The 27,141-nt window shown below is 39.5% G+C and overlaps 2 protein-coding genes across 3 annotated transcripts; one reads left to right on the forward strand and one right to left on the reverse strand.

Moving 5' to 3' along the window:
* The first annotated feature begins 351 nt into the window (after positions 1-351).
* Positions 352-5,399, forward strand: henmt1 (HEN methyltransferase 1). The gene is made up of 9 exons (XM_063500557.1): positions 352-435; positions 687-799; positions 1,751-1,885; positions 2,018-2,200; positions 2,307-2,493; positions 3,312-3,474; positions 3,590-3,674; positions 3,784-3,941; positions 5,290-5,399. Exons 1-9 carry the CDS (start codon positions 352-354, stop codon positions 5,397-5,399), a joined length of 1,218 nt encoding a protein of 405 aa, XP_063356627.1.
* A 121-nt stretch (positions 5,400-5,520) lies between these two features.
* On the reverse strand, positions 5,521-26,014 carry fam102bb (family with sequence similarity 102 member Bb). 2 transcript variants are annotated; one of them, XM_063460385.1, is made up of 11 exons: positions 25,742-26,014; positions 20,320-20,440; positions 18,858-18,887; positions 18,305-18,421; positions 17,898-17,944; positions 17,157-17,251; positions 13,216-13,314; positions 12,036-12,264; positions 10,549-10,685; positions 9,920-9,989; positions 5,521-8,234 (listed from the first exon to the last, which is right to left on the reverse strand). In XM_063460385.1, exons 1-11 carry the CDS (start codon positions 25,885-25,887, stop codon positions 8,192-8,194), a joined length of 1,134 nt encoding a protein of 377 aa, XP_063316455.1. In that variant the 5' UTR covers positions 25,888-26,014; the 3' UTR covers positions 5,521-8,191. The 2 variants fall into 2 exon arrangements, with proteins under 2 accessions (XP_063316455.1, XP_063316454.1); XM_063460384.1 differs by having other exon boundaries at positions 13,216-13,317.
* Positions 26,015-27,141: the final 1,127 nt, after the last annotated feature.

Here is a 27,141-nt window from a genome sequence, read left to right on the forward strand (position 1 = left end):
AGTAGAAGCAAAAATATTTAAAAATAAGTCATATATTTTACTTTCAAAGACATGCTCAAGTCTGCTGAAGCCTTGATTAACCTTTATGGGATTTTTCCAAAGCCAACAATTATTAATTTAATATAAAAAATAAATTTTGACCAGTTGGATGCACTTCCACAACAAACGCATGGACCAGCCAACTCTACCACTCTTGAAGCCATGTGTTGCCGATATATTTTAAATAATGTAAGAACAGAACCATCTTTGCTCACCCTCCCCTCCCCCCCAAAACGGTCCAGACTCCAGACTCTATAACAACAGCGCCCTCTGGTGGACAGTGGGGTTACAGGACGCTAAGACGAGCCAAAGATGGATCTGACGTTCAGTCCGCCGCTTCACAAGCAGAGACATCAATTTGTCGTCGATTTTGTCAAGAGGAACAAACCTAAAAAGGTCGCTAATGTCTCCGTGAAAAATACATTGTTTTAAAACTTTAGCTTAAAAGCAAGAATTTGTTTTAGCGACGTTTGACCACACCAAAGCTAATTATGTTAGCAAACATTTTCACCAAACCAATTAAGTTAGCTACTATAGCGCATAATGAACTACGTTGCCTTGGCTTTTCTTAACGCTTTGGGTTCACTGTATTTATAATTTATTATTAAATTTCTTTAACCGAGAGTCTGCGCTGTGCCTTTGTCCAGGTGGTGGACTTGGGCTGCGGTGAGTGTACCCTCCTCAAAATGCTCAAGTTTCACCGCGAAATTGAACTTCTGGTTGGAGTGGACGTGAACGGTGCCAAAGTCAAGAAAAAGATGTATGTATGTTCACGCAAATGGTGAGAGTTAAGATTAGACCGCTGGGTTAAAGTAATTTAAAGTGTATTCTTTGGCGAATCTTGTGCATCAGTGCACCAACATATATTCCTCTTAACATGTTAACGGAGACAACAGGTCTGTCTAAGCCCATCCTGCCACGGGTATTATAGTGAGCTAAAACTAAACTAAAAACTAAGACTACACGCAAAAAACGAACAGAAAATTAAAAACTAGACCTTTGGAAAAAAAAATTGACTGAAACGATTTTATGAGATAACTAAAATATTACTGTAGAGTAAATATCCTTAGAGTGGGTATGTAATTTGGTAAAATTTGTTATCACAAAGTACAAGATGAAGGTTTGATCGACGTTTTTGAGCCTTTGGATATCTTCAGGCCTGTGAGTCAGCTGCTTTCAAAGCGTCCTGTTTATATTGTAACATTGATGATTTTCACAAATTCCCACCTCTGGCATTTGTCTTAAATAAAATGATAAGTACATAGTGTAAACTAACACTGAAACTAATAAAAACCAAACAAAAGCTAAACATTTTAATTGATAAAAACTCATATAAGAAAATCTTCTCTATTCTGGCCCAGTCAACATTCAGCATTCGTTGACGTTGTCTGCTTCCATCTGCTTCCTTTTGACTGAGTCCTCTGGGACCTCAGAACATTTAAAAAAACACTAATTAAAGCAGAAATGGAAAACAGTGTGACATCAGTGAGAACAAATCAAGTGACGGTCATAAAGATTGGAATGATTAAAAAACGACAACAACAAAAAAACGCCTCTGAGACGGGAGACCAGTTAAGTTTAACTTTAAGATAATTTTAACTCACTAAATTTCAACCAGTTTTTAAAGTCTTGCTGTGATTATTGTCTTCAATAAAGAGCAAAGCACCAGGCAGCACAGTAATGTGCAGGCTCTGCTTGAATGTTTCTTCAGGCATGGATTAGCTCCTATATCAACTGACTACCTGGAGCCGAGTTACGATCAGCTGCGCGTTGAGCTGTACCAGGGCTCAGTCACCCAAAAAGATGCCCGCCTCAAAGGATTTGATCTGGTCACCAGTATAGAGCTGTAAGCTGCTGCATTCTCCTCACTCTTTTGCGTTCTGTTCATCAATACAAATGTTTTTTCTTTCTTTGCTTTTGTGCTCGTCACTCTGTGCTGCTTCTTGTAACTGTGTTTTTTATCTGGCTGTGTGTGCAGCATTGAGCACCTCACTCCTGCTGATGTGGAGCTCTTCTCTGAGGTGGTATTTGGTTACATGACCCCAAAGATGGTCATCATCAGCACCCCAAACTCTGAGTTCAACATCTTCCTGCCTGGAGTGTCCAGTTACAGGCACAGTGACCACAAATTTGAGTGGACCAGAGCAGAGTTCAGATCCTGGTACATTAACTTTTTATAGTCATGCAAATAAATCCATCCGGAAACATTGTTAGAACCTATCCCCTACTGAGGATACAAGACAAATTTAAACTGCATCCCTTCTCAGGGCTATGAAGGTGTGTTTTGACTACGGCTATGAAGTGGAGTTCACTGGTGTTGGAAAAGCCCCACAGGGCCAACAGGAGGCAGTTGGGTTCTGTACCCAGATCGGTGTGTTTTACCAGCTTGGGGGGAGAGATTGCTGCAAGACATTGTTTGTCAACGATGCAGAGGATTTGTTTTCATATACATTGGTAAGTATATTTCAATATTATTAGTACAAATGAAAAAGCTAATTATTTCTGTAGTACAAACAAAAAGCATTAGTGTTAGTGCTGTGGTATTTGTGTTTTCACTAGCATTTCCTGAGCTGCTACTATTGGAATTATGCACTATTAATATTATTAGCTGCTGCAGTTGGTCTTTTTTTTATGTGATCATCATTCATACTGCCATCTGGTAAACAGCTGTAACCCATCTCTTCAGTCCTGTCAAGTCTTTTAAGCCTTGTCTCCCATTGTCCTCTAACTTATTTGTCTACTGAAACATCCTCTGTATTTTCTGGGTCATGCCAGAAGGGAGGGAGGGATGGATGGATAGAAAGAATTTTTTTTTTAATTAGCATTTTTTAGAATTAATTGATGAATGCACATTAGTTACTTCCTCATCAGTTTTTATTAATTAGTCATTCCAGTGATTTGAATACACCTAGCAAACCAGAGGTAAAAGCAATATTTGATGATGCAGTAGCAGCAACATAAAGCTTTGAGTGCAGTAGATTGCTTTTAAACTGGTATGAAATGACAGTATTTACCGCCCTCTGCTGGTGGCTGCTTAAAATTGCAAACAGAGCTGGACATGCCTCTGTAGAGAATTAAGACTGTGCTTAATAGTGATTAAGCAAAAATTATATTTCTACACCTCTCTAATAATAACTTTGTGGTATTGATCAACAGCATTAGAGCTTTCATCCTGAATATATGTTTCCCCAGGTTTCTGTTTCAAACAGGTTTCTGTGATGCTGCCTGTCTCCTTTGACTTTTGACCTGTGCTTTTTCCTCTGCCCTGTCAGCTTTACAGAGTAAACTACCCCAGCCTGTGTGACAACAACATCTTGCGCAGGGTTCTGGCGAGTGAAGTGCTGTACTGGGCAGAAAAACTAAAGAATAGATGGATGGAGGAACAGGCCGGCGGTATATGTGATGCAGTTGCACTGTGTCAAACTGAGGGAGGAGGTGAGGGATTCCTGTCAGATGAAGCAGACAGGGTGAAAAGCATTGTTTTATCATCTTATTTAAACACAAGTAGAATACACTTTCGTTTAAAATGCACCCAACTTTATACCTACAGCATGTGCAGGGGAGTTGAAAGATTTAATGGAATGGAGTGGTGCATCAGACAGTGCTGAAAAACAGGGGTCCTGTACATCATGCAGGTGAGCTTCCTCAGGAGGATGCCAGTATGTGGTATTAAGGAGAAGCAGCATCTCCCAGCGTTTTATTTTATGACTTTTTCTTTATTGACCTTTTTGTGTGTACTAATAGGATTGTGGCTGTACCACTGGATGTGCTGTGGTCCTGCTGTCCTAAAGTCAGTGTGCTAAGTGGAAGCCTTGGTAATCTCAAACATCTGCTGATGGATGAGCCCAACATTAAACTGAGCCAGGATAGCTCTGCTGTGCTAGTAAATCACTGGGAACAAGGTATTGTTTGATTCATTTTCTTTGTGCTTCACTAAATGTTTGAAGTGGTTTGTAGATTGTGTTAATTTTTCTGTGAATATGAATATTTTCTTCATTCATTGATGCAAGTTTGACTCTAATCATCTCGTGTTGCATAATAATGAATGTAAAACAGTCTGGCTTAAGTCCAAAATTAAAATCTGATGTTTTTCATCATTGACCTGTCTCATATGCACTGGTGCATATCAGACAATTAGCAAGGCTAATGGAGGCTCAAGTTGATGTGGCACAAATAGAGCCTCAGGTCTTGTGCTGACAAACAACCCTCTGTAAATGAATCTGCTGTGCCAAGCAAATGCGTGTTATGTACCGTACTGTGTGAAAATCCAGAGCCACACCTTATTTCTTTATATTTTACTTCCAAGGAGCCAGACTTTCTTTTAAATGTTTAAAGTGGTCTTGAGGAATAGTTCTCCAAGCTTTCTGAAGGTCTTTCAAAGTTATTCTTCGGCTCCTTTCCCCCCCCCACTCATTTTCAGTCCAGTCCTTGTACCTGACCATTTTCAGAGGAAAGTTCTGAACTGTGAATCATTCAAGCATCAAAAAGGCACCTAACTCAAGGGATGAACCAGTGTTGTCTAATAAAAAGGCATAACAAGACAGCTTGGTAAAGAAACTTAAGTTAATAAATTTAATTACAAAAATTGTTATTAATTTGTATCTCTAAGCACTTTATTATTAGCAGTCAGTCACAAAAACATGCCGCCCTCTCATTTTCTGTAGTTAAATCTATGAAAAATGCCAAAGATAACACAAGTTGAAGAATAAAGGTGGTCATGCCAAATATTGATTTTAAAGCTCATTAGAAGTCCACAAACTGTATATACCGTATTTCCATGTATGTTTCTACATATTTCCCCATCTTCCTAGCACAATATAGAGAAAGGAGGGTGGCTCAAAACTTTTGCACTTACTCTATTAAGTCAGAACACACATGTCAAGCCTCGATGAAATAATCCTATGGATGGCCAGAAACTGTTCTCCACCCCTTTGCATAACTCATACTGACTAAAACTGCAATAGTGTCAGCAGTGACAGTATTAAGTGTATTTGTGTGGAAGGGTATTGCAGCCTTCCACACAAATACAGTACTAAGAGGTTGCGCAGCAGAGATCGTCAACTTGTATCTACTGCTCACATGAATCATTTTAGCCACATTGACCACAGAGTGCTTTGCTCACTTCCCTTCACAGCTCACATGCATCGTCAGCTAACCATGCAGCTTGTCATTGCAGTTCTTGTGTTCGTTGCATGAATGCTTAACTGAATGATTCTGTGATTGTGACTAACGCTTCATTGGGATTCTCAGACCAGGAAGAAAAGGAGGATGACTACAATTTGGATGACAGTGGGTATCCAGAGGCCAGTCTGCACAGCCACAGTGCTGAGCAAGAGGAAGACTGGGAGGCAAATGATTGATGTGGAGGATGTTTTCCAGGTATATGTCAGTGTGATTACTGAGTTCATAATAAATATGAGAAAAACTTCAGATTGTCATTACTGCACCGTCTACACACATCAAAAGGTCAAAAGCACAGGCTAGTGAACATTAAATCATTTTATTCTACTGTAGACATTTTAAGCATCCAGTACACTTGTTAAAGAAGCAAATGTTGGTCAAAAGAACAAGTCTTTAACAGGGAACACACTGGACAGTGTCAGAACATCACTATACAGAAGAATACACAGTTTTGTAGACAACAGCTTCACAGAAGAGAAGAAGCAACCATGTTTGTAACAACATGTTAGGTACCGAGATGAACACACCTGTTTTACACAGGTAAAACAAGGGATTTTTATTTTACAAAAGAACCGGTCACCATAAATCATACACATAACAGTCATATGTAGTGAAAGACTTTTAGAAACAAAAATCTTAACAAAAATATGGCATGATATCAGCAATGAAAGATTCAAAAACAGCCGTGTTCATTACATGTGATCAACATCAAACCGAAATAACACTGATTTACATTTATATCATATACACTGATGCTTATGCAGACATCTCCTCTTCGAACAAATGAAATTAAGTCCTACATAGTAAATGGCAAGCAACATCCCTCCTTCAGCTTGGAAATGGATTAGAAGATGGTACAGCTCAAATCAGGAGAAAACATAATGTGTCAGGCTCTGCAAAGCTTGTCACAGCTAAAAACGACACCATAGTCATGCAGAGCACGGGAACGTAAAGACAGAACACTGACGTATAGTTAAAACACCATACACTGATGACACTTTGTGCAGATATTGATACAAGATGTATAAGAGTTAATCTAGAAGAGGCATTGATCCTACTTCTACTATGGCTTACGACAGGAGACAGAAGATTAGATGCTGTACAGTCTGTTGTCACTGATTATAATGTGTCTAATACTCTCAATGTGCATAGACCTACAGGCTCCCAGGTAATAACGGTTGTTGTGTACTTTGGCTAACTTGTTCAACTAAACTGTGCACTCACTCTCCTAAGAGGCTAGAGATGGAAAGTCTACATGCATGGCACTAACGATTTTAAAACTCTGGTGCATCTGAGTGCTCGAGACTGTATTCTGATATGAAGCTAGCAGATCTACACGTTACACCAAATTACTGTAATACTCTGGGTCTTTTCTTTGAAGTACAGGTGCTTATGAGGATTTCTTCATGGCAGTGAATTACTTAACTAGTCCTTTTCTGTCCTATATTTTAAAACGAAAGAAAAAAACCATAGTGTACAACAGCTGCACCAGTCAAACAGTTAATGTGTCACAGGATCTTTCTTGTGCAAGCATCCTGATCCACAAGACAGTTCATAGTGATATAGCTACAAATAGATATACATCTGCAACAGTAAATATTTTAATATATATATACCCTTCCATGTCAGTATTCATCAGAGGCCACTGTTATTTTTCGCATTCACTACCATGTAAATGCAAAGAGCAGTAACAAGATAAAAGAGGGCAGTCTGGGACTACATACTTCTGCCACACTGTTATGATTAATACACCTGGATCCAGAAAAACATAGACAAGTTTGATATTTTCTTGATGATATTGAAGATATGACTCACTTTATTTTTGTGTGGAGACACTTAACAAAAACAACTGTGTGAAATTTAGTTTGCGATTGTTACTTGTAGCCAGTTACCATTAGGAGGAGTTCTCCACCCTAAGAACTATTTAGTCTTATTTTGTTATACAGAGGAAGAAACTAGAGAATGAGGTTGCCAATTAGGGAAATGATCAGATTTTAATTTAGTTTTAGCTTCACTTCAGGGGTTTTCTTAATGCTCTTTTGGTTCAGCTTCTATTTAGCTGTAGTATTGATGATGCTGTGGTTTTTGGTTTAGTTTCCAGCTCCTAATTGTAACATGGTTAAAGCTGTTAAAAAGCACAGTCTTAATTCTCTACAGTGTTTATATAGCAAAACAAATATTAAATAGCCAAGTCACCATTGACTAAATATTTTTGACAGCTCTGCATTTAGACAACGGGGGCCTCTGTGATTACATTTGGGGAAATTGTCCTCTTTTCTCCAATTTTCTCTGTGTGGGTACCAATGTGGCATTCCTCACAAGAGATTATGTGTCCCTTCACTGATCTGAGATAACAGCGTTACTGTTACTGCTAATAAAAGTGGCCGGTGTACCAGCACAACAAAGGAATAACCACATACACTCACACACATTCACATTCATACATCAAATAGCTCAATTCTTCATAGTAAAATATTCTCACCAGAGTGCCAACGACTACTTTTTGAGCAGCTTATCAGCAGAGATTAAATCCTATTTGATAAAGGAAGTCCAAAACAAACACCAAAGGAATGTCCTGATAGGATGTGATGTGTTTTCAGTCCGTTCTGATCTTCCCATCCTTGTGCCGTCTGGAGAGGAAAGGTAGATTTTTCACTTCATAAAAGTTTCAGTTGGTTTGACTTTGGATGTTTGGAGTTTGGATAGCAGGGAGCCAGAATTTACATGCACAAGTGTTTTAGAACAATCTGGTCACTGTTTCCCCTTTTCATTGATTCTTTAAGATAAAACCTGTCCACTTCTTTCTCCTAATGATATCTTAACCGATATAAACACAGGAAGGGCACTGGTGTAATGTCGACGGATCACTGAGTGATCAGCTTAGACACATGCTGATCGAGTAGGAATGAAGGTTGAAATGGAAACGGTCTCATTTCCAGTTGTTTCAGGTGTAATCAGAGATGCTGCACGTCTAACGCTTAATCACCACCTGCTCGTACGCTCCACCACCAACCCTAAGAGGACATGAGGAGGCAGAATTGGCAATCACACACTTGTTTAAATCTTCATTAGTTATCACAAAAGGTACCAAACTGAAATTGTGTTATAGAAAACCAAGATGGGGTGGGAGGTACAAAATATCATCTGAGCTCCAAGGCTGGTCTGGTAAACAGTTGTTAGAAGTTTTGTTACATTGAGTTCAATTGAAAACAAAACAGTCCCCCTCTATCTCTCAGGTAGTGCTTCATTGTAAAGTCTATGGTGATCAGAACTTTCCTTTGCTCTGCACCAAACCTGTAAACTTTAGGAAGAACCACTATCAAATTTTTGTCTGTATTAACATTGAGACAACTGTGCTGTTGTGAAGTCACTACACTGCAGTCCAAATTATTATGCAAATTATATTTGTCGCTTACTTTCCTTCATAGTCGATTCAATGACAGCCTGTATACTTTTCAAGTCATCAACCGTCAGAGCACACTTCAGATTTTATTGAACAAACCTACCAATGATAGCTGTGGTTTTGCAAATTAAAAAAAAAAACAACCTCAAAATGCACTGATCCAAATCATTATGCACAACAGAGTTTCAAAACATTTTATTGGTTGTAAAGAACTGAAAATTGATAAATTTGCAGCATGAGAAGGTCATATTTACTGAAACCATAACAGGCCAAACTCCATGTTAACTCAGGACCCCTTCTTTGATATAAGTTTCACAATTCTTGCATCCATTGAACTTCCAAGTTTTTGGAGAGTTTCTGCCTGAATTTCTTTGTAAGATGTCAGAATAACCTCCCACAGCTGCTGTTTTGATGTGAACTGCCTCGCCACCCTCAGATCTTTAGCCTGAGGATGTTCCAAAGGTTCTCAATAGGGTTGATGTCAGGGGAGGATGCGGGCCACACCATGTGTTTCTCTTCTTTTATTCCCATAGCTGCCAATGCCAGAGAGTGGGACTGCACCCCTCAGTAAGACTGCTTGAAAATTACTCTTGATGTATTTCTGGGCCTACTGTAAACATTTCTGCTTGTGAGTATTGGTTAGGTGGTGGCCAAAATGGTAGGTTTATGCACAACTGCAAGCCTCTGGAGGATCCTACAGCTTGAGGTTTTCGGGACTACCAGCAGCTTCAATTACCTGCTTGCTGCTTTGTAATGGCATTTTAGCAGCTGTTCTCTGAATCTGATGAATTTGTCTGGCAGAAACCTTCATCTCTATGCCTTAGTCTGCACGAACCCATCTGTGCTCTGACTCAGCCACAGGTTTCTTCACAGTACAATGGTTACGCTTAAGTTTTCATTTTATATCTAATGTTTTCAGATCTTGTGTAAGGTATTGCACCAACACATTTCTGCAGCAGAGATCCTTTTACTTTCCATATTGCTTGAAACCTGTGGCATGCTCAATGATGTGGAACTTCTTAAGTAGTTTTCATTTTATTGGGCTCACCTAGCAAACTAATTATGACAGCTGTCTGAGATTGATATCAGTGATCCAAAGAGCCCAGAGACACAATACCATCCATGAGTTTAACTGAAAACAAAAGACTGAATGTTTACGACACTAAAATCCTATTTGCATAATAATTAGGAACGCGGTGTACACTCATCTCTCTGGAATCATACCCTCAGAAATCCCTACACTAGTTTGCTTGCTTTCTTCAGGTAATTGATTATCCCCAGGCTTGTGATGCTCACCTGGTGGGAAGGTGATGACTTCCAAGCGCTGTACTTCCCCCGGGTCCAACAAACAGACGCAGGCCTTCCTCTGAAATGGTGTTCATAACATTTGGTCAGTACACGGAGAACCCACATCCTCCTGTATAATTCTTGTCATGACGAGCAGCCAGTTGCTAGGCAACCTAAAAATAATCATCTATTGACAGCAGCTTTCCATTTGTAGCTTTGAGCTGGATGAGACCTTGGAAGGGAAAACAATGCCTCACTCCTTAAAGTACACACACACACTGACTCATGGGAAATGAATATGCAAATGTGCCGTGCATAAAAACGCATGCAGTAGTAACCTAGAATTGGGATGAATCCCATTGTTTTGTTTTGTATTGATTCATCTATTTTAGTTATTCATTAAGCTGAAATCTCTGTAGATCCATCAGATACTACCTGCTTCTGCCTGTGAAGATTTTCTTCATTTATATATTTCACAGAGATGCAAGTTTTGAAACTGACAATTTACTCTTTATCTAAGAGACCAGTTTAAAAGGAAAGGTCCCATAGCTCATGTTTATGTCATTTTAGTCTAAGGATAAGAAAAGAAAAACAACAACTGCAAAAAAACAAAAAACAAAAAAGTGGACATGTCATACCCTCAGCACTTGAGTCCAGTAGGCCGGGTGTAAAGTCCTGACTCTGGAGAATCTTTTCCACAACATCGTCAGCATCCACCCGAGTGTCGTCCATTCTCTTCAGCTGAGACTCCATGGAGTCCTGTTTCACTGGGTGTCTGAAGGGAGAATACACAAGAGCATCTGGAGTGTTTGAGGACAGCTGCTTTTACTGCAGAGTCAAACTGAAGTTTTGCTTCCTGTACTTCACATTTCATTTTGTGCTAATGAAGTGGAGTGATCAACCTGCTTACCCAGTCAAAACTATACAGTGTTTCAACTACTGTTTCAATCACTTACATTACGTCCATTGTAATTAATCCATTTTTCAACACTAGTGGTGTGTATTTTAATCACCATAAATGTAAAGTGAAGTACATTTTTTATGCATTATAATAAAAGGTTTTAAAATATTAAATAAATACAGTGACGAGGCAAATTATTTAGAACTCAACTGATCTAAAAGGTCATGACTGTGCCTGAACGTATAGTGAAGAGCACTAGAACTGCTGCTGCTAGTGCTGTGTGCCTTCTGACTACCCCTCTCTGCTCATCTGTTAATGTAACTTGCTGGCAATGTGGTTAATACTGAAAACATCTGTGATCAACTAGGTGAACACTGCTTATTAAGATTATTATCAAGGTTAGCATGGTAGTCACATATGCATTGTAATTTTGTGGGCATCTTATCTGTATTGACTGTTTTCTGGCAAAAGATTTGAGTTTTTAATAAGTGTAGGAAGCTCAATCATTTCCTGCTTCCTGAGTTTGATAAATTTACTTACAGCTGCATGTCAGAAAAGTAAATATGTGGTTAGGTTAGCAACAACGTAACAGGAAAAAGCTATCCTGTCACCACATGCACCTGGAGCACCCTTTGCTAACAACAATTCACACATTAATTATCATTCATTTCATCCTTGCAAAAAATAAAGACTAAACGTGCCATTTTGCAGAGGACAGAAGCATGACAATACTTCCTGTCTTTTTCTTGTCACAGTGAGGTATCTTAGCAACAGGGCAGAATGGTAGTTTATTTAGAGGTGCAGATATGATATTCTCCTTATCAAGTCTCTGCAAGAAAACTGATAAGTAAATTCCCATAAATGCTTAACTATTCCTACAAAATGCATCTTAAGCTGCATGTAAAACTAGCCCAGGAATACTCCTCTGCTCATGGGTGGACATTTTTAGATCCCATAAACACAATGAGAGTCTTTCAAAGAATAAAAGCTCACATAATGAAACCACAAATACACTTCCTCCAAAGCTCTTCTACTCTGACAGCTGCTTCCTGAAACGTGACACTGGTCTCAGGGGTATTAAGTATAACTCCTACCATAAAAGCCTACCACGTTTGGCATGCTAACTGGATTCTCTCATCAAATATGACAAAGAAACATTTGTGTATACTTTTAGTACACAATGCATAAATAAATAATTTCAGTCTGCAGCTTTAACCGGTTTACCTGTTGAGCCGTTCACAGGAGGATGCACTCCGCACTGGTGTGCCCGGAGCATTGGCGGAAGCTGCTGAGGAGGTTGGGTGCTCAGGCAAAGCTGGACAGGTTCTGGATTCTCTGTCTTCACTGGGCTCCGGGATGCTACCAATACCTGTTGAAGCGCTGCCTACTGAATGATTTCTCCGGTGGCTGAACTCTGACATGCTGGAGGACCGGGAGTGACCGGTGCTATAGCCTGAGAGACATGGGCAGTGACTGTATTAACATACAGCACCAGTATTTTACTTGATAAGCTCAGAGGTTGTAACAGGTACAATTTACTGTTTACAATTCCCCTTAAATGGATCATATGGATACAAATCCTGCACCAGTGTTTTGTAGCACTGCAAAGACCTGCTGCAGATATATATTCCTAATATAGCACACGGGTTAAATCTGCATTGTAACATTAATAAAGATCAATTGATACATACCCACACAAGTCCAATATTTGCATTACTGACTGGAGACAAATGACTTATTTAAGCTCATAAATGAATCAATCCATATCAAGTGCATACCGAGTTTTTGTTCTTTTTAAAGCATTGTGCAGCAGATTTGTAACTTGCTCTGTACTAAATGATTTAGCCGTTCACGTGACACCCACACTCATGCTGTTCATGTCTGCGGGAAGCCAACTAAAGCAAGAAGAGATCTCAGGGCATCAGGTCACTTCCCACACACTAATGAGAGGTTTGAATAAATCTATCAACCATTTCACGTGGAAGAAAATACATTTTTAAATTCTATATGAGAGGGTCATTAGAGCTGAGCTCAGTGCATCGCTTCACTTCCTCTGATCTTTTATTACTGTTATCCGATCTGCCTGTAATGGAAACTCGAGCATTGCCTCTGAACTGGCTGCTGGAGTGTCACTGGAATATGATTTTATTCTTTCCCTCCTCCTCAATCCAAAGGCCTTTTTTTCTCATTTTGACCTTACACTCCTATTATTTAAAGTACAATTGATTGCAGGCGAACAAAAAGAATTAGCATTATGTTGTATTTCTACTACTCGCTGCTAGCTTGGATACATACATAGACTATCTCTATGTTTGGAAAGCAAAATATGAACAACAGTAGATGATAACGACAAAAAAAAAAACAAAACAAAAAAGAAAAAACGGTTTACATTTTATACCCTTACCTGAGAGTTTTGACTGTTGGCTGGCGTAGCTGGAAGTTCGGGAGTGGCAGCAGCCACCGGGGTCATCTGACACAACAGGGCACTTCCCTTCCCGATTCTCTGCTGGATTAAAAAAAAAAAAGAGGACAGACCCAGATGTTGGATGTGGATTTGAGTAAAAAACATGCACGTACAGCTTCTATGAAGCATTCTGTAAAAAAATAAAAATAAAGAAACTGCCTTCAGATAAGCCCATGCTGTGGACTCATTTAACATCATCACTAACATTTATGTATAGTATTCAAAGTGAAAGTAGGTAGTGAAAGCTGGAAAGATATTCATGCGTATCTAGAGTGAAATAATTCACTATCTCTGAGTTAATGAGCCAGTGGCCACAGTTGGCATGTGCAGGGACAGAGTCACTTCTGCTCAGACGAAAACAAACATATTTCCATCTGAAAAGAGCTCAAGTTAGTTCTGTGACCAAAAAGATGGTCTGCAAAATCTCTGTGAAAATATATCATCAGAAGAGCAAAGCTGGATGCTAGTTGACAGCTTGGATAACAATTCTTTGAATTTAAGCCTTTAAAGAAAAAAAGAAAAACCACGTGCCACAGTTTTAATGTCAAACGGGCAAAAAGGATGAGCTGCCAAAAAGCAATAACATTTCAGAGTTCAAATGTCTGTGGGAAGGTCTCAGCAGCCTCAGCAACACAGCAGAAAATAGACTACATAGAGGGGGATAACAACCAGAGACACATAAGTGGAGGTGGTCACAATGACCTCACAGCTAGTTTTTCTTTTCTTTCTTCTTCTTTTTTTTTTTTTTTTTTTTTAACTCCAGGCATTCCTCAAATTTAGAGAAAGAATTCCCTTCTGCACTGCACCAATCCACAGTGATCACAGCCAGAAACAGCAGCTTGTCCAAAACATACAGACTTCTTACACCTCTCCTAAATTTTTTTTAAATGACACAACAACAGGTTTGTGTAGATTATCTCTGCTGGACAAATATCCACCAACAAAACATGATCAAAGACTCTCATACATGACTTGAACTGGCACATCTTGCACATATACGAAACATGGGCATGCACCGCTAAGGCATGTTGGGAATGACACCAAATGCATTGCACATGCAAACACACAAAAGTCCTATTTTTAAGCATGTAAAAGCCCCCTGGGTTAGAGCAGATTGTGGTTCATCTAAAAGAAAGCTAGTTTAAATTATACATGAAAGAGCTCTGCTACTCTCTGAAGCTTCCAGGAAGAACAAGCATTAAACACAGCAATGCGTTCACACATGAACACACATACTGAATAAGAGAGTGAAGAAGCCGCTGAAAGAGAAATCTTCAAGAGAAATGTTTTTTGTAGTAGGGGATGGGAGCAAAGTACAGTAGGAGTTATGGCGTCTATAATACAGGAAAAATCAGACAAGAAAGTCTGCAGTTTGACAAATGAATATCAGCAGCGACGCATGCGTGCTCGGGGGTGACACTAATGACAGCTAAAAACATAACTGTTAAGATTATGATGACCTACTCATGAACACTTTGTTTTTATTATCTTTTAGCTTTGTCAGCTACACAGAACAGTACAGTGTGCGCTACAGATTGCCCTTAACTGAAATAAATTTTAGCTTCTGCCTTTATCTTACAAGCTACAATGCTGGGAAGCTCCTGGAAGCTCTCCATGATCCTCCTGTATAAATCTAAACCAGATTAGCAGGAACTTGACACATCAATTACAGCCCCCTCCAAAAGGCCTGGTCACATTCACCATCTACAAGGGATGAAAACTCATCACAGATGAAGGTCTCTCTTTAAAAAAAATCTGTAGCATTCAAATGTAGATTAATGGTCCAAGTTAGTTGAAAGATAAGAAATCTCAATAGAAATAATGTTATTTTACACTTCAGGCTGTGTCACACTAGCGCTGTGTGCCTGCTCTGCCAGGTCTCCCCTGAGAAAAAGACTTTAATCTCAAGAGACCTCCTCATTAAATAAAAGGTTATATTTTAAATAGATAAATAAAAAGACTAAAAATAGGACAGCAAGCTTCTTGTGACTAGAATCCACCGTTGCCTTGTGACTGCACTGGATTCTTTTACTTTTTGACAACTGATTGCAAGCGGTCAGGGCATCCATTTTCGACTAGGTCATTTGGTGGGAGCCAACTTGTCTCCAACAACTACAGTTTGACTTGAACTGACTGCAATCATGCTCAGACAGCCTGTCAAATGTTTGCAAATAATCATAGTCTTATTTATAAATGCAGACCGATTTCCAACACGTTGCAATCAATCCGAGTCTGTCTGCACTGATCAGAGCAACTTGTCTGTACCGTCAACTGGTTGTTTTCTATAAAACAAAAGTGATTCTGCAGGCTAATTGCTGTCCTGCAGCAAAGTCAGCAGTTGCGAAGGAATTTCTGTTTTAGACCTATGAGGTTCTGGCTGGACTGTGTATGTAGACAGCAACAGATTTGTAATATGACACGATATTATCACAGTTATTTGCTATATTATCACAAACAGGTTCCACATAATTGACAACTTGACCTGATTCTATTGCAGACTTATAGCAGACTGATTGCAGATTGATGTACCAAAGTTGCTTTGAAGAGAAAAAAAACACAACAACTGGCAAGTGACCCAACCCTCATCTTCAAAGCAGCTATTCTAAAGGCAACACGATTGCAAGTATCTTGCAGACAGTCACAATCATTTTGCTTGTGTTACTGTTTTCGTTGGTGTGACAGCAGCATTAAAAGACAAAGAGCCAGACAAAAGCATATTAAAGTGAATTAAGTTATCAAACACTTCACTAGATCACAGGTAACTCACAGGTCAAAGCTAGTAAAGGTTGGTGTGTTAATTTTGTTACAGGTGTCATTCTATGGTGGTTTACAAAAAAAAAAAAAAAAAGCTGGGCCTGCAGGTTGTTCTGCTCTGTGGTAACACAGATGGGCTCTCTACAGTAACTCTGTTTTACATTTTCATTTCCAAATTTTATAAGATCAAACAGAGCTGCTCTGTCTCTACTCCTGACCTGGTTTTATCATTTGCATAGCTTCCTGTTTTCTCTACTATAAAGCAGCGACTCATTCAGAACATGAATTTGTCACCTATTCATTCATTTGATAATCATGTTTCCTGTCTGGGTTCAGCTCGAGAGACGACACTAAATGACTGAAAAACATTAATATATTAATTTGACACAATTTCCCAGGAATACATCTAAATGAAGCAAAATTATTTATCCTGGAAGTGATTCAATATCTTTAGAAATGTTTGCTTCTGCTGGCATGGAGACTATTATTTGTAGCACACTGTATTACTTTTTGATCCGTTTAAACCCAGAATGGGTGAAAATCAAATAAAAGGAGCCTTTAATGGTGGTACATCAAGCCAAACAGATAAATCTGCTGAAGAAAATAAATTCTGAGCAGTGGAGGAAAACCTTTACTGAATAAAACTTTCATCACTTTGCTTTAAAACACTTTTATTTGTCCATCTCTAACACTCTTCTTTTATTTGTATTAGTTGTTTACTTTAGTTGATTAAATATTACATTTATTTATTCATACATTCATTCTTAGTTTTGTTTTTGCTGAGAAAACCAGGTTGTCAATGCTCATTTTTGTCAGTCTGTTGATAACAACTTTTCCTCCTCCTCCAGATCAATGCTAATCTCACGAGTGATCGTTCACGATTCCAACTGATGGAAATCGGTTGTACTAACAGAGAACTTAAATCCCTGCTGACACAGCAGACAGGAGTGGCTGCACGATCTTAGATAATAATAACAACTGAAACATAGAAGTGGAGCTAAACTCTGAAAGAAGAAATTCTCAGCTTCTGATGAAGTACGATCTGTCAGGTGCCGGCAAATGTTTGGCAAAGCCAATGAGAAGATGAAGCAGAGCAGAGGAGTGTAATGTGGCGTGATTGGCCTCACCGGAACAGCCTTTCTGTGAATCCCCTCCCTTCCTCTCTTCCAGGAGGCTCTCTGTATCACCCTGGATCGCGATCATTGTGGCTGTGCAGGGAGGCCTGATAACAGAGGCAAAACAACTGGCCTTTATTTTCTACTCCTATACTTAAATGCATCAACTAAACCCTAAGCAAAGACAAAAAGACAAAACTGCTAAAGGATTAGAAAATACAATATAACACATTATGCACATTATGTACAAGCTATTACTCAATGCTTTAAATAATGACAGCTTAAGCTCACAGTCACTTCAGAGTAGCAAAATCCTGTATCCAGAGAAACCTTTAAGTCTCAATGTTTAAACCTGTAAGTAGTACGCACACAGCTAGAGCTCTTGGAACAGCAAGCAGCAAATTACAACAACAGATCTGTGGTAATAATTTAGTCATATGACACTGAATAACTGAGGAAATAATAATCCCTGTAAAGACAGAGCACAAGCAACAGCGCTGGTGCATCAAATGTAGCCGTTTTGAGAGAACAAAGAGGTTTTAAGTTACGGTGCAGGAAAGGTCATTGGGTCGGTTTTGTTGTCCTAGCTGTATTATCCACAAATCCAGATAAGCACAGCTCACAAAAGAGCATGATTAGTGTTTTAGTCCGAAAACGATTGGATTTAAATGGCTTTCCAGTTTAGACATTTTTCAGTCAACAATCTCTGCTCACAGACTCTGCAGAGAAGTACAAAAAATTGCCTTAACTCACGTTTTAAAACAGGGATCCCCCGACATGAGCTGTGTACTGATGATAACCTATGGAGAGAAAGAAAAAAAAAGTTAGCTTAGGTTTTACTTCCATTCAACTTGGCCAACTTCAGAAAAGTTGCCCACTTTTGCTTTGGAGTCAGCAAAAATGTGCTCACTGATTGAGGGGTCATGAAAAACAGCAAATAATGACTGTGGGCCTGCACGAATCTGCACTATCCTTTTTATTTCCCACAGGTGACACCTCTCATCTATGGCCATGGATTATTTCTGGCTCCAATGAACGACTCATTTTTGCTAGCAACATTTATGCAAAAACCTTTCCAGTGTGATTCTCTGAGTTGAGGAAAAACACCGCACTTGTGTCACTGAAGTCACATCAGACTGCTGCGGGTGCGACTGTGTTACCTTGAGAATGGAGTTATCCTGACGAGTATTTTTGGTATCGTAGCCTTCCAGCAGACATCTGCGGGTTGTATTCCCTGAGCCGGCAAACTCTGCTAAATTCAGATCTGCAAAACCAAGCTGAAGGAGAAAGAAAGAATGACACAGGGTAACCTTTGTGTTTTGTTATTTGCCCCTGAGGAGACGGATCTTTTTCCCAGTCAGCAATATGACAAACTCTAGATGGAAAATGACATCAAGAAGGACAGGAGACAAACTTACAAACAATATCAGCAAATCTTACAGTTCACTTTTTCTTTAAATGATAAGCTAGGGAAAGGATAACTACTTGAGTATGTATAATAATAGGGTTTAGTTTGCTCATTAAATAATTACTTTCAACTAAATAGAAAAGGCATAACATAATGAGCCAACCTGCAGGCAGTGAAGGCCATCTGTTTGCTACATGCTCACAAGGCTAGCTACTTCAATATGGCTGATTACTGTAAAATCTAGCTGACCTGGAGGTTCAGCTCAGAGGACAGGGGTAGCATATTGTAAGCCTGTGATGAGTTACCTTTGCGTATGCCTTTCCACCCTTCAGCTCCTGCATAAGACAAGCAAAAACAAAAACATTAATAAAATGACTTGATACTGTTAAAAAAAGGTTCCATAAGTTATCTCCAGCTGTCATGCTGGTGTTTTATATTGAACTGATCCATGAAATTATTTTGGGGGGGAAACACTAAATTAAAAAACACCATTTTTTTCTCTACATTCCTGATACTGTAATTAAAAATGGTATAATAATTAAAAGCTAAAGTAAAAGGCTGAGGGGATAAAGGTAAGGTAAAACTTTACAGTTGTTAAACACAATATTCTTATCACCAAAAAACTTTCAAAGTTGGATCCAAATAGCTGTGATGGGAAATTTTCAACAACATGAAAAGAAAAAAAATTACATTGGTAAAAAGGAAGCACCCATGTAGGAAACATAGGGATTATCTGACTACTTAACATTGTGAGTCTCCTAAAACAAAGGGAGAAACACATCAGAAATAGCTCTCAGATTCAGTTTAATTGGATTTTAGTTTATATTGCATGAGATCATATGTCACCTCAGGGAACGTCACATAGTAAACTCAAGATATTACAAATATAGAAACTAAGCCAACAATTCCTCTTTGTGCAATGGTGAGCATGAAAACATGCATGCTCACAGCCAGAGACTGTGCAAGAGAGAAAACATGGAACTCCGTGTATCCTGAATAGAAATCTATAGGAGATGGTTATCTAGGAGATTGTGATTGTCCTGCAAGAAAACAGCCATTCACCAGCTGAACTGGGGAAAACACTTTTTTGGTGTTTTATTCTTTATTTGTCAGGGACAATGCACAAAAATACTGATCTCATAAGAAAAAAAAAATAGATTTTGACCAGATTTAAATACTAGCCGATTTCTATCTGCAGTCTTTGGGCAGGTATACATAATAATAAACAAACTAGAGTAGAGATCACTGACAGTGTACACTGTGTGATAGGGGGTATATGTACATGTACTAGTTACTCTAGTAAAGCTAAAGTAAATTATTTTTCCTTAGCTTACTGTGTCCGTTACAGGAGTTTGCACAACTTTTGTGTAGTACTCTGAGCCAAAGAGCCAGAGACATTGGGTTGTTAATGAGGCTGTAGTGCCTTGTAACGTTGCACAAACTTAGTGTAGACAGTGTAACTTGCGTGGGGCCAGAAAAATAGCTTATTTTGAGGAAAAGCCAAAAAAACCCAAACCAAACTCCTGAAGCAGCTTTTATCAAACATAACAGGTGATTTATACATCCAGTTTTTTATGTCCCGATGTCCACTATGATTCAAGTAATGGCTAAGTCTCTGTTCATTATCACAACACCAGGAGGCATCAACTCAAGACAGGGAGACTTTGTCCAGAAGGACTGACCAGGCTTAGGGTGGGCAGCTATCTACCGTGACCGGTTGGGGTGAGATGAGAGTGGTGGGAAAAAGGCTAAATCATAATACTTTACCTTTCTAACAGACACACGACACACACAGGGGTCCAGAACACCTGTGCCCGCGTTGGCGCTCATCTTGCACGGGAAAGAGAACCGTTTCTTCCATCGGACACAGTTTGCCTGCACAGGTTCCCTGTATGGACACACAGACACCAGCTTTAAGCACCCAGTAAGGTCACATGTTTGTTTGATTTGTATGCTGGAGCCTGAAAAGCTAATTCACAACTTGGCCTCGAGATTTAAACGAGTAGAGGCTGGCGCAAACACTGGCATGACTGATAAAATCCTTTGAGTATTTTTTATTGTTTTAGACTCTACTTGCATTGTACGCTGTATACAGAAGGGATTTGGGAAATAAATATTTGTATTCTAAAGAGCAAACAAACCAACAAACATATCAGTTCTAATCTATTGTAATTATTTGATTTGCTACTAAAACAAACACACAAATGTATCGCGACATTTTAAGTGAAAGCCAGCCCAAATCATGTATACAGCCACGCAACCCGCCCTCAGAAACTTCATTTCATAAATTTCAATCTCTCTGTTACGTAACAAATAAAGTGACTTCAGCTGAAAGACTGCTGGATTAACATTTCCCACATCTCTTCCCTGCTTAAGGGCATCCATTCAAGCTGCCAATACGAGCCCATGTGCTCATTCTCAGCACCTAATAAGCAAGCTATTTAATTACAGCCTTAATTTCTCCTATTGATTCATTTAACTGACAAATCCAGGGGCTTTGGTAGCAGGTGTGGTGTTTACTGGCACGAGAGTAAAAAGAGAGCGGCACATCCTCCACCGTCTAGAGGTTAAAACGACTGTGAGGTGCAGCCTGCTGTCAGTGAAAGGATGAGACGAAGTGAAAGAGAAAGACTGAGCGTGGGCAGAATTACGATACCACAGATGGCCTCACTTTCACTGGCATCTTCTCCTCTCCCACTCACCTAACCAGCTTCCATCTGGTAATATAGCTTACACACCGTTCATTTGGTTTGGCTTCGGCTGGATTTCAACACACACAAAGACTTTTTAATACAGTATAAATAAAAATGATGTAACAAGTCTGAAATCTGAAAGGAGCGTTAAGACTACAACAATTAGCAGGGTGTGCAGATCCTTTTTAAGATGGGCAAAATCGAATGAACGTACAGGGCCTCGTTTTGCTCTGTATCCCTGCATTACTATAAATAAAAAGCAGCAGATGCGTGACTAATGTTTCACAAACGCTGACTCCATCCTGAGGTTGATAAATCTCAGACAGCGAACTCCCCGAGTCAAGAGGGAACTCCCAGCCAGCTGGACACACCGTGTGCTTCGGGAATTCTGACTCGAGTTCATGCGCTGTGGCTCACTGCACTTCTCAGCGCATCAAAATCCTATTAGCGTGCGTTATGACTAAGTCTGGTTTTAAGCACAAGCAGAGGTCATCTCTGTCATCCTTCTACACGGCTCGGGTCTCTTGTTAAATTACACATGCTCTTTAAAAGGCGACTGCAGGCAGACTTCATACGGGAATGCTTCCACAAACACAAATCTTTTCAACTCTGTTTGGATGCAAAGCTTTCAGACCTCGATTAGATCACTCTGAATGTTTACACTTTCATGTTTTCAAAGATGCATCTTTATACAAATAGGGCAAACTGTTTTTTTCCAGAAATGGCTGTGCAGATCAGATGAAAAGCTACACCAAAGGAAAACTTCCCATCCACTTCCAGTTTGGAAGATTAAAAGAGTCTGAGAGTAAATCTAGTTTTTGGGGCGGTCTAACATAAACCAAACTGATGTTAAAAAAAAGAAAAGAAAAGAAAAGAGAAAAAGAACACTATTAAATCAGCAATGGGTCGAGTATAAAACACTGTCGAGCCTGAAGAGAACGTCTCTAATTAGGGACAGAACTTTGTTGTTTGGCTTCATCTTTATTTTCCTTCTTTTATTAAAGTGGTTACTTACACGTGGAAAAGTCTGCAGATTTCATAAAAATAATAAAAGGATGACATTGACATGACATCTGAAAACATCCTAATTCACACTGTCAAGCACAGACTGAACCTTTTTAGCTAACAGAAGCCTGTTATATAATCAGAGTGAAGCCCATGTAATCCCTAAAGCCTACAAAAACTACAAAACAATGTGTGCTGCTGCTTTTATCCAGTGTTAAAGACCCGTCTAATTTATGAGTAAAAGGCATTAATGGGCATGTCTGTAGGAACAGCTTTAAGTTGACACCGTTAACATACTTAGGGGGACAACTCTGCAAAAGGTCACTTCTTGTCATGGCCAAAAGCTGGTACTTCATGATGCGGTTCCTTATAACAACTATTTTAATGTGTATGTGGTCAAATATTTTGACACTTTTGGTTTGCAGAGTTTACCAGTTTATATATGTCACACCATGTGTGCTGCCACCTTATAAGCTAAAAGTCGAGTAACTCCTCGTTTACATTCTTTCTTCTGTTTGAAATGTGGCAACCTGAATTTATTTTAGACAAGCGGAGCTGTCACAGGGTGCTGTTTGAGTATGAAACATTTCTCTCAGAGATGTGCATGTTTAGGTTTATTCAAGTCTGAGATTTAAGCAACCCTTTTAAGCTGTCCAAGCAGCTTTTTCTCAGCCTCTGTTATTTGTTAGTTTTAAATGACTTTTTTGGCTTGCAAATTGTTTCGTTTCCACACAAACCACTACAACTGGCTGAGGTAAGCTGCAAAGCTCATGTGTCACAAGACCACCTATTAGCCAATAAGAAAAAGACACAAACCCTGTGCAGCTGGGTTGTCATTTCCTGGATGTTAATTGTAGATGTACAAACAGAGATACTGCACATGTCGATTCTGTTTATGGGAAAGATGTATCAATGTGGCCAACACACGCTCAGGAGTAGGTGGGCCTTTTAATGTGCATACTTATAACTCTGAATTTTCAATTGATTTTCCTGTGGTTTGGTTTTTAGAGTGATGCTGCAAATGAGTTTATGTTGCAGGAGCCTTAGATTTTTTTCATTAAAAAAAATGAAAAATGTGCATCTTACGTTGAGCCCAATGCTACAATATAACGCTTAAAATTAATATTTCAATTCTGAAGCTTTGCTGTAAAATGTAGAAAGTAAAGGTATTACTCCATCACTTGAACAACTTGTCCTGTCACTCTGAATTGACACGAGAGCTGCAAATGAGTCATTTGGCTCAGAGTCTCTTCTCCTTAGCGCTGCTGTCCATCACTGTCTTAATGTTATGGGAAGCTTCACATATATCTGAGCAACACTGGGCAGCTCTGTGCGTTTTTATAACTAAAATCCAAGCACATACTTAAGTTAACTGGTACTGCTTACTGACAGCGAAATAACAAACAGCAACATAGCTAACTGTGAAATATAAATTTCAGGCTCTTATTGATATTTTTTTCCCTTTTAGGGTCACCAGAGCGGCTCATTGGCCTCCATCTAATCCCAACTCTAATCTTGTCCATTCTGGTCACTCCCATTGAAAATCTTAACATCTTCAACTTAGCCTTTTGTCTTTCTGTTAGTGTCACAGTGTCCAAACCATCCATCATAGCAGGTCTCACTACCATCTCTGTTTCACTCATGTTACTATCCCTCTGTCACAAATTACCCTGACACTCTTCCTCACCCTGCCTGCACTCACTTCTTCACCTCTCTTGTGCAGTGTCTGTTGCTTTGGATGGTTGACCCCAGGTATTTAAACTCATCTACCTTCACCGTCCCTTCTCCTTGCATGTTCACAGCCATACCTGTCTCCTCTCAGTAACACATGTATTCTCTCTTGTTTCTTTATAACTTTCATTGCTCTTCTCTCCAGTGCATACCTCCCCCTCTCCAGATTTTCGTCTCTTGTCATCTACAAACATCATATTCCACAGAGACTCCTGCCTGACCACATCTGTCAGCATGTCCATCACCACTGCACACAAGAGAAGACACAGAGCTGATGTCTGATCTAATCCCACTTCCACCAGTCAGTCCTAACGCACACCTCACCACTGTCTCACTTTCCTATACCACCCTCACATACTTCTCTGGCACTCCTGACTTCCTCATGCAGTACCACAGTTCCTCTCTCTTGGCACACTATCAGATCCTGTCTCTAAACCCAAAAGGACACAGTGACCTTCTCTATACTTCTCCATGAACACTGAACAAACATATTGACAGCGCTCAGCATGAAGCCATAGTGCGGCTCACAGATTACCAAAGCTGCGACTGTTTGCAGAAAAGCTGATTCCTATCATGCGACCTGTGCAATCATCTTGCAATCAAAAGTGGTCCTGAGTACTCTGGACAACCATTTAGCCACCACAAGTTGCAAAAAATTCAATACAATCATCAAGCAGCCTTGCCAAGCTAAGTGTATCCAGTGTTGGATGGTTTTTCGGTTGAGTGGATATAATGTAAGTTTGCTCGGATAACATTACCTCATGATGGCGGTCCATAAGATGAGCCCTCTTGTTCAGAGTATTTCCAGAGATAATAAAATATCCAGATTTGATGCCCCTGTATCCATACAACATCGCAACACTATCCTCAATTTTTCTCCCAGCTCTAGGATGTATGTATTGCAGGAAAGGCTTTTAACAGTCTGAGTATACAAAAACTGAGATGCAATAGTGTATAAGCCAGTAATCGTCTGATTACTCAATCTGAGAGTTAATGAAAATAAAGATAATCAGATGAGATGATTATCTTTGCTCGTCTCAATTTGACAACCCTGTCTTGATAACACTGCTGTTAACCACATTGACATGATCTTATAAAGTTTGGAAGAAAACTTCACACTTAAAGTTTAAGTTGCTGGCCTGGTAGGTGAAGACTGGTCAGCTATACATACAACTATATACAAGAAGTGAAACAATTTTCTGACACAATGGGGATATGACAATATACACAGTCCTTGCATTAGGACTTGGGTTCATATGTTGATTAACGGGAGGTTGATTAAACAGACTGAAACACATCCCACTACTTCAGTGAATACATCATGATAAAATATGGAACTGACACCATTGAGTCAGCGCCGAAAAGCTTAAGGAGTAATATTCAGCTTTGTGACAGCTATGTGACGAGTGAGCTGCCCTCAGTACTTAATTCCACAACTAAGCGAGGAAGTGGGCCTAAAATTTAACCAGGGAATTCCAAATGGACACTTGTTTAAATGAACGGTACCACCAAACACCCAAAGCTACTAAAACTAAGCAACACGATGCTGCAAACTAGCACCGACCAGAATAAACTAATTAGCCCTACACCATTAACGTTACATTGGCACACAACTAATGGACGTTAACTATGTTCTTGTAGCCCATTAGCTTAGTTAGCTGTTAACATTTCCTAAAGGCATGAGTTAGTTCACCCTGCGGACTGAACAGTACGCCGTCAGTCAACGTTTGAGTGGCTGAATCAAAGCCAAGCACCCTCACCGAGAAGACTCCTCGGAGAAGCCGCCGTCCAGCAGCCTGACTTTACAGAAGAGGACACCGTTGACAAAGGGGACCGACGACAGCTCGTCCAGGTCAAAATCCACCTTGAACTTGAATTTCTTCTTTTTCATCATCATTAAATCCATACACCGCTTCAGTGCCTTTGAAAAGATGCTCCGGTGTCGCCCGTCGCTGACATTACTGCCCCATTGTTGTGAAGCACAGACAGAACCAGCTTGGTGTTTGTGGGAGGATGGTGAAGCTACTGGTGACAAAAGTCCGTCAACGAGTACGGGTAGAGCTCTATCCTATCTTGATTTTTCAAAATAAAAGCGCGCGTTTCATGTGCAGCATGGCTTGTCCTGAAAGAAGGAAGTGGCGTGAAAAAGTTCAAAGGTCTTCTTTGGATGTTGGCTACCTTTTGTTTTGTTCTCTGATAAAAATGATCCCACGCTGATTCAATAATGTTGAGGCCTGGGCTTTTAGGAGGCCAATCCATGACGGGTAGTGCTCTTATAAATTTACGTTTTTAAAACTTTGTAAAACGTATTTGTTTATCAGATTTTTTTTTTAAATTACAAGTTTGGGTCCTTGGAAACAAAAATATAAATAAATACGATTCAAGATTCAAGAAGTTTATTGTCATGTACACCGCAAAACACAAATCGTTAAGTAGAGCAATGGCATTCTTACTTTGCAGGTTCCCTTCACACGACTAAAAGAAAGCAATAATAAGTAAAACAGTAAAACAGTGCTTTGTAGATCTTGTAGCTTATATGTGGATGTATATGTGGATGTGTGTGTGTGTGTGTGTGCGATTCTGATTTTGATTCTGATGATCCGCGGGGATTTTAAAATTCAAATAAATGTGTTCCTGGCCCTTGCTTTAATTCCTAGACCTGTTTTTGTTTTTAAGAGCTAACACTTTATTTAAGCAATCCTCTTTTCTCATTCCCAGGAGCACACAAACATTTGCCTTTTAATATGTCAGCCTTTTATCTGTTGCCGTTTTGTTTCTTGGTTATTTTACTTTGAAGCGATTGATGACTAACCGGATGTGAAAGGATGACAGCTTTATGTTTGTTGCAAACCGAAGCCCGCCTCCTCTCTCGGCAGCACTGATTGGACAGATTACTACAAGAAAGCAAAACCAGCTGCTGTTTAGTTATTTGACGTTTGTCTCCATCTGGTGGTACAGCGTAGGAACTGCAACTCTGTTGCACAACTTGCACAATTTAACAGCATATGTGTTATTCTAGAAACGTTTCCCATCCCTAGTAGCGGTTAAAAAGCTGTTCCCAAGCAGGATGAGGGAAAAGGAAGTTCCACTTAAACATGAAGATGTACAATTTCTCTGAAAGATTTTAAACAAAATATGTCAAAGTGGCCTTGAAGAGCAC

Source organism: Pelmatolapia mariae, linkage group LG17 (genome assembly GCF_036321145.2).
Source record: "Pelmatolapia mariae isolate MD_Pm_ZW linkage group LG17, Pm_UMD_F_2, whole genome shotgun sequence".
Classification (NCBI taxonomy): Eukaryota; Metazoa; Chordata; class Actinopteri; order Cichliformes; family Cichlidae; genus Pelmatolapia; species Pelmatolapia mariae.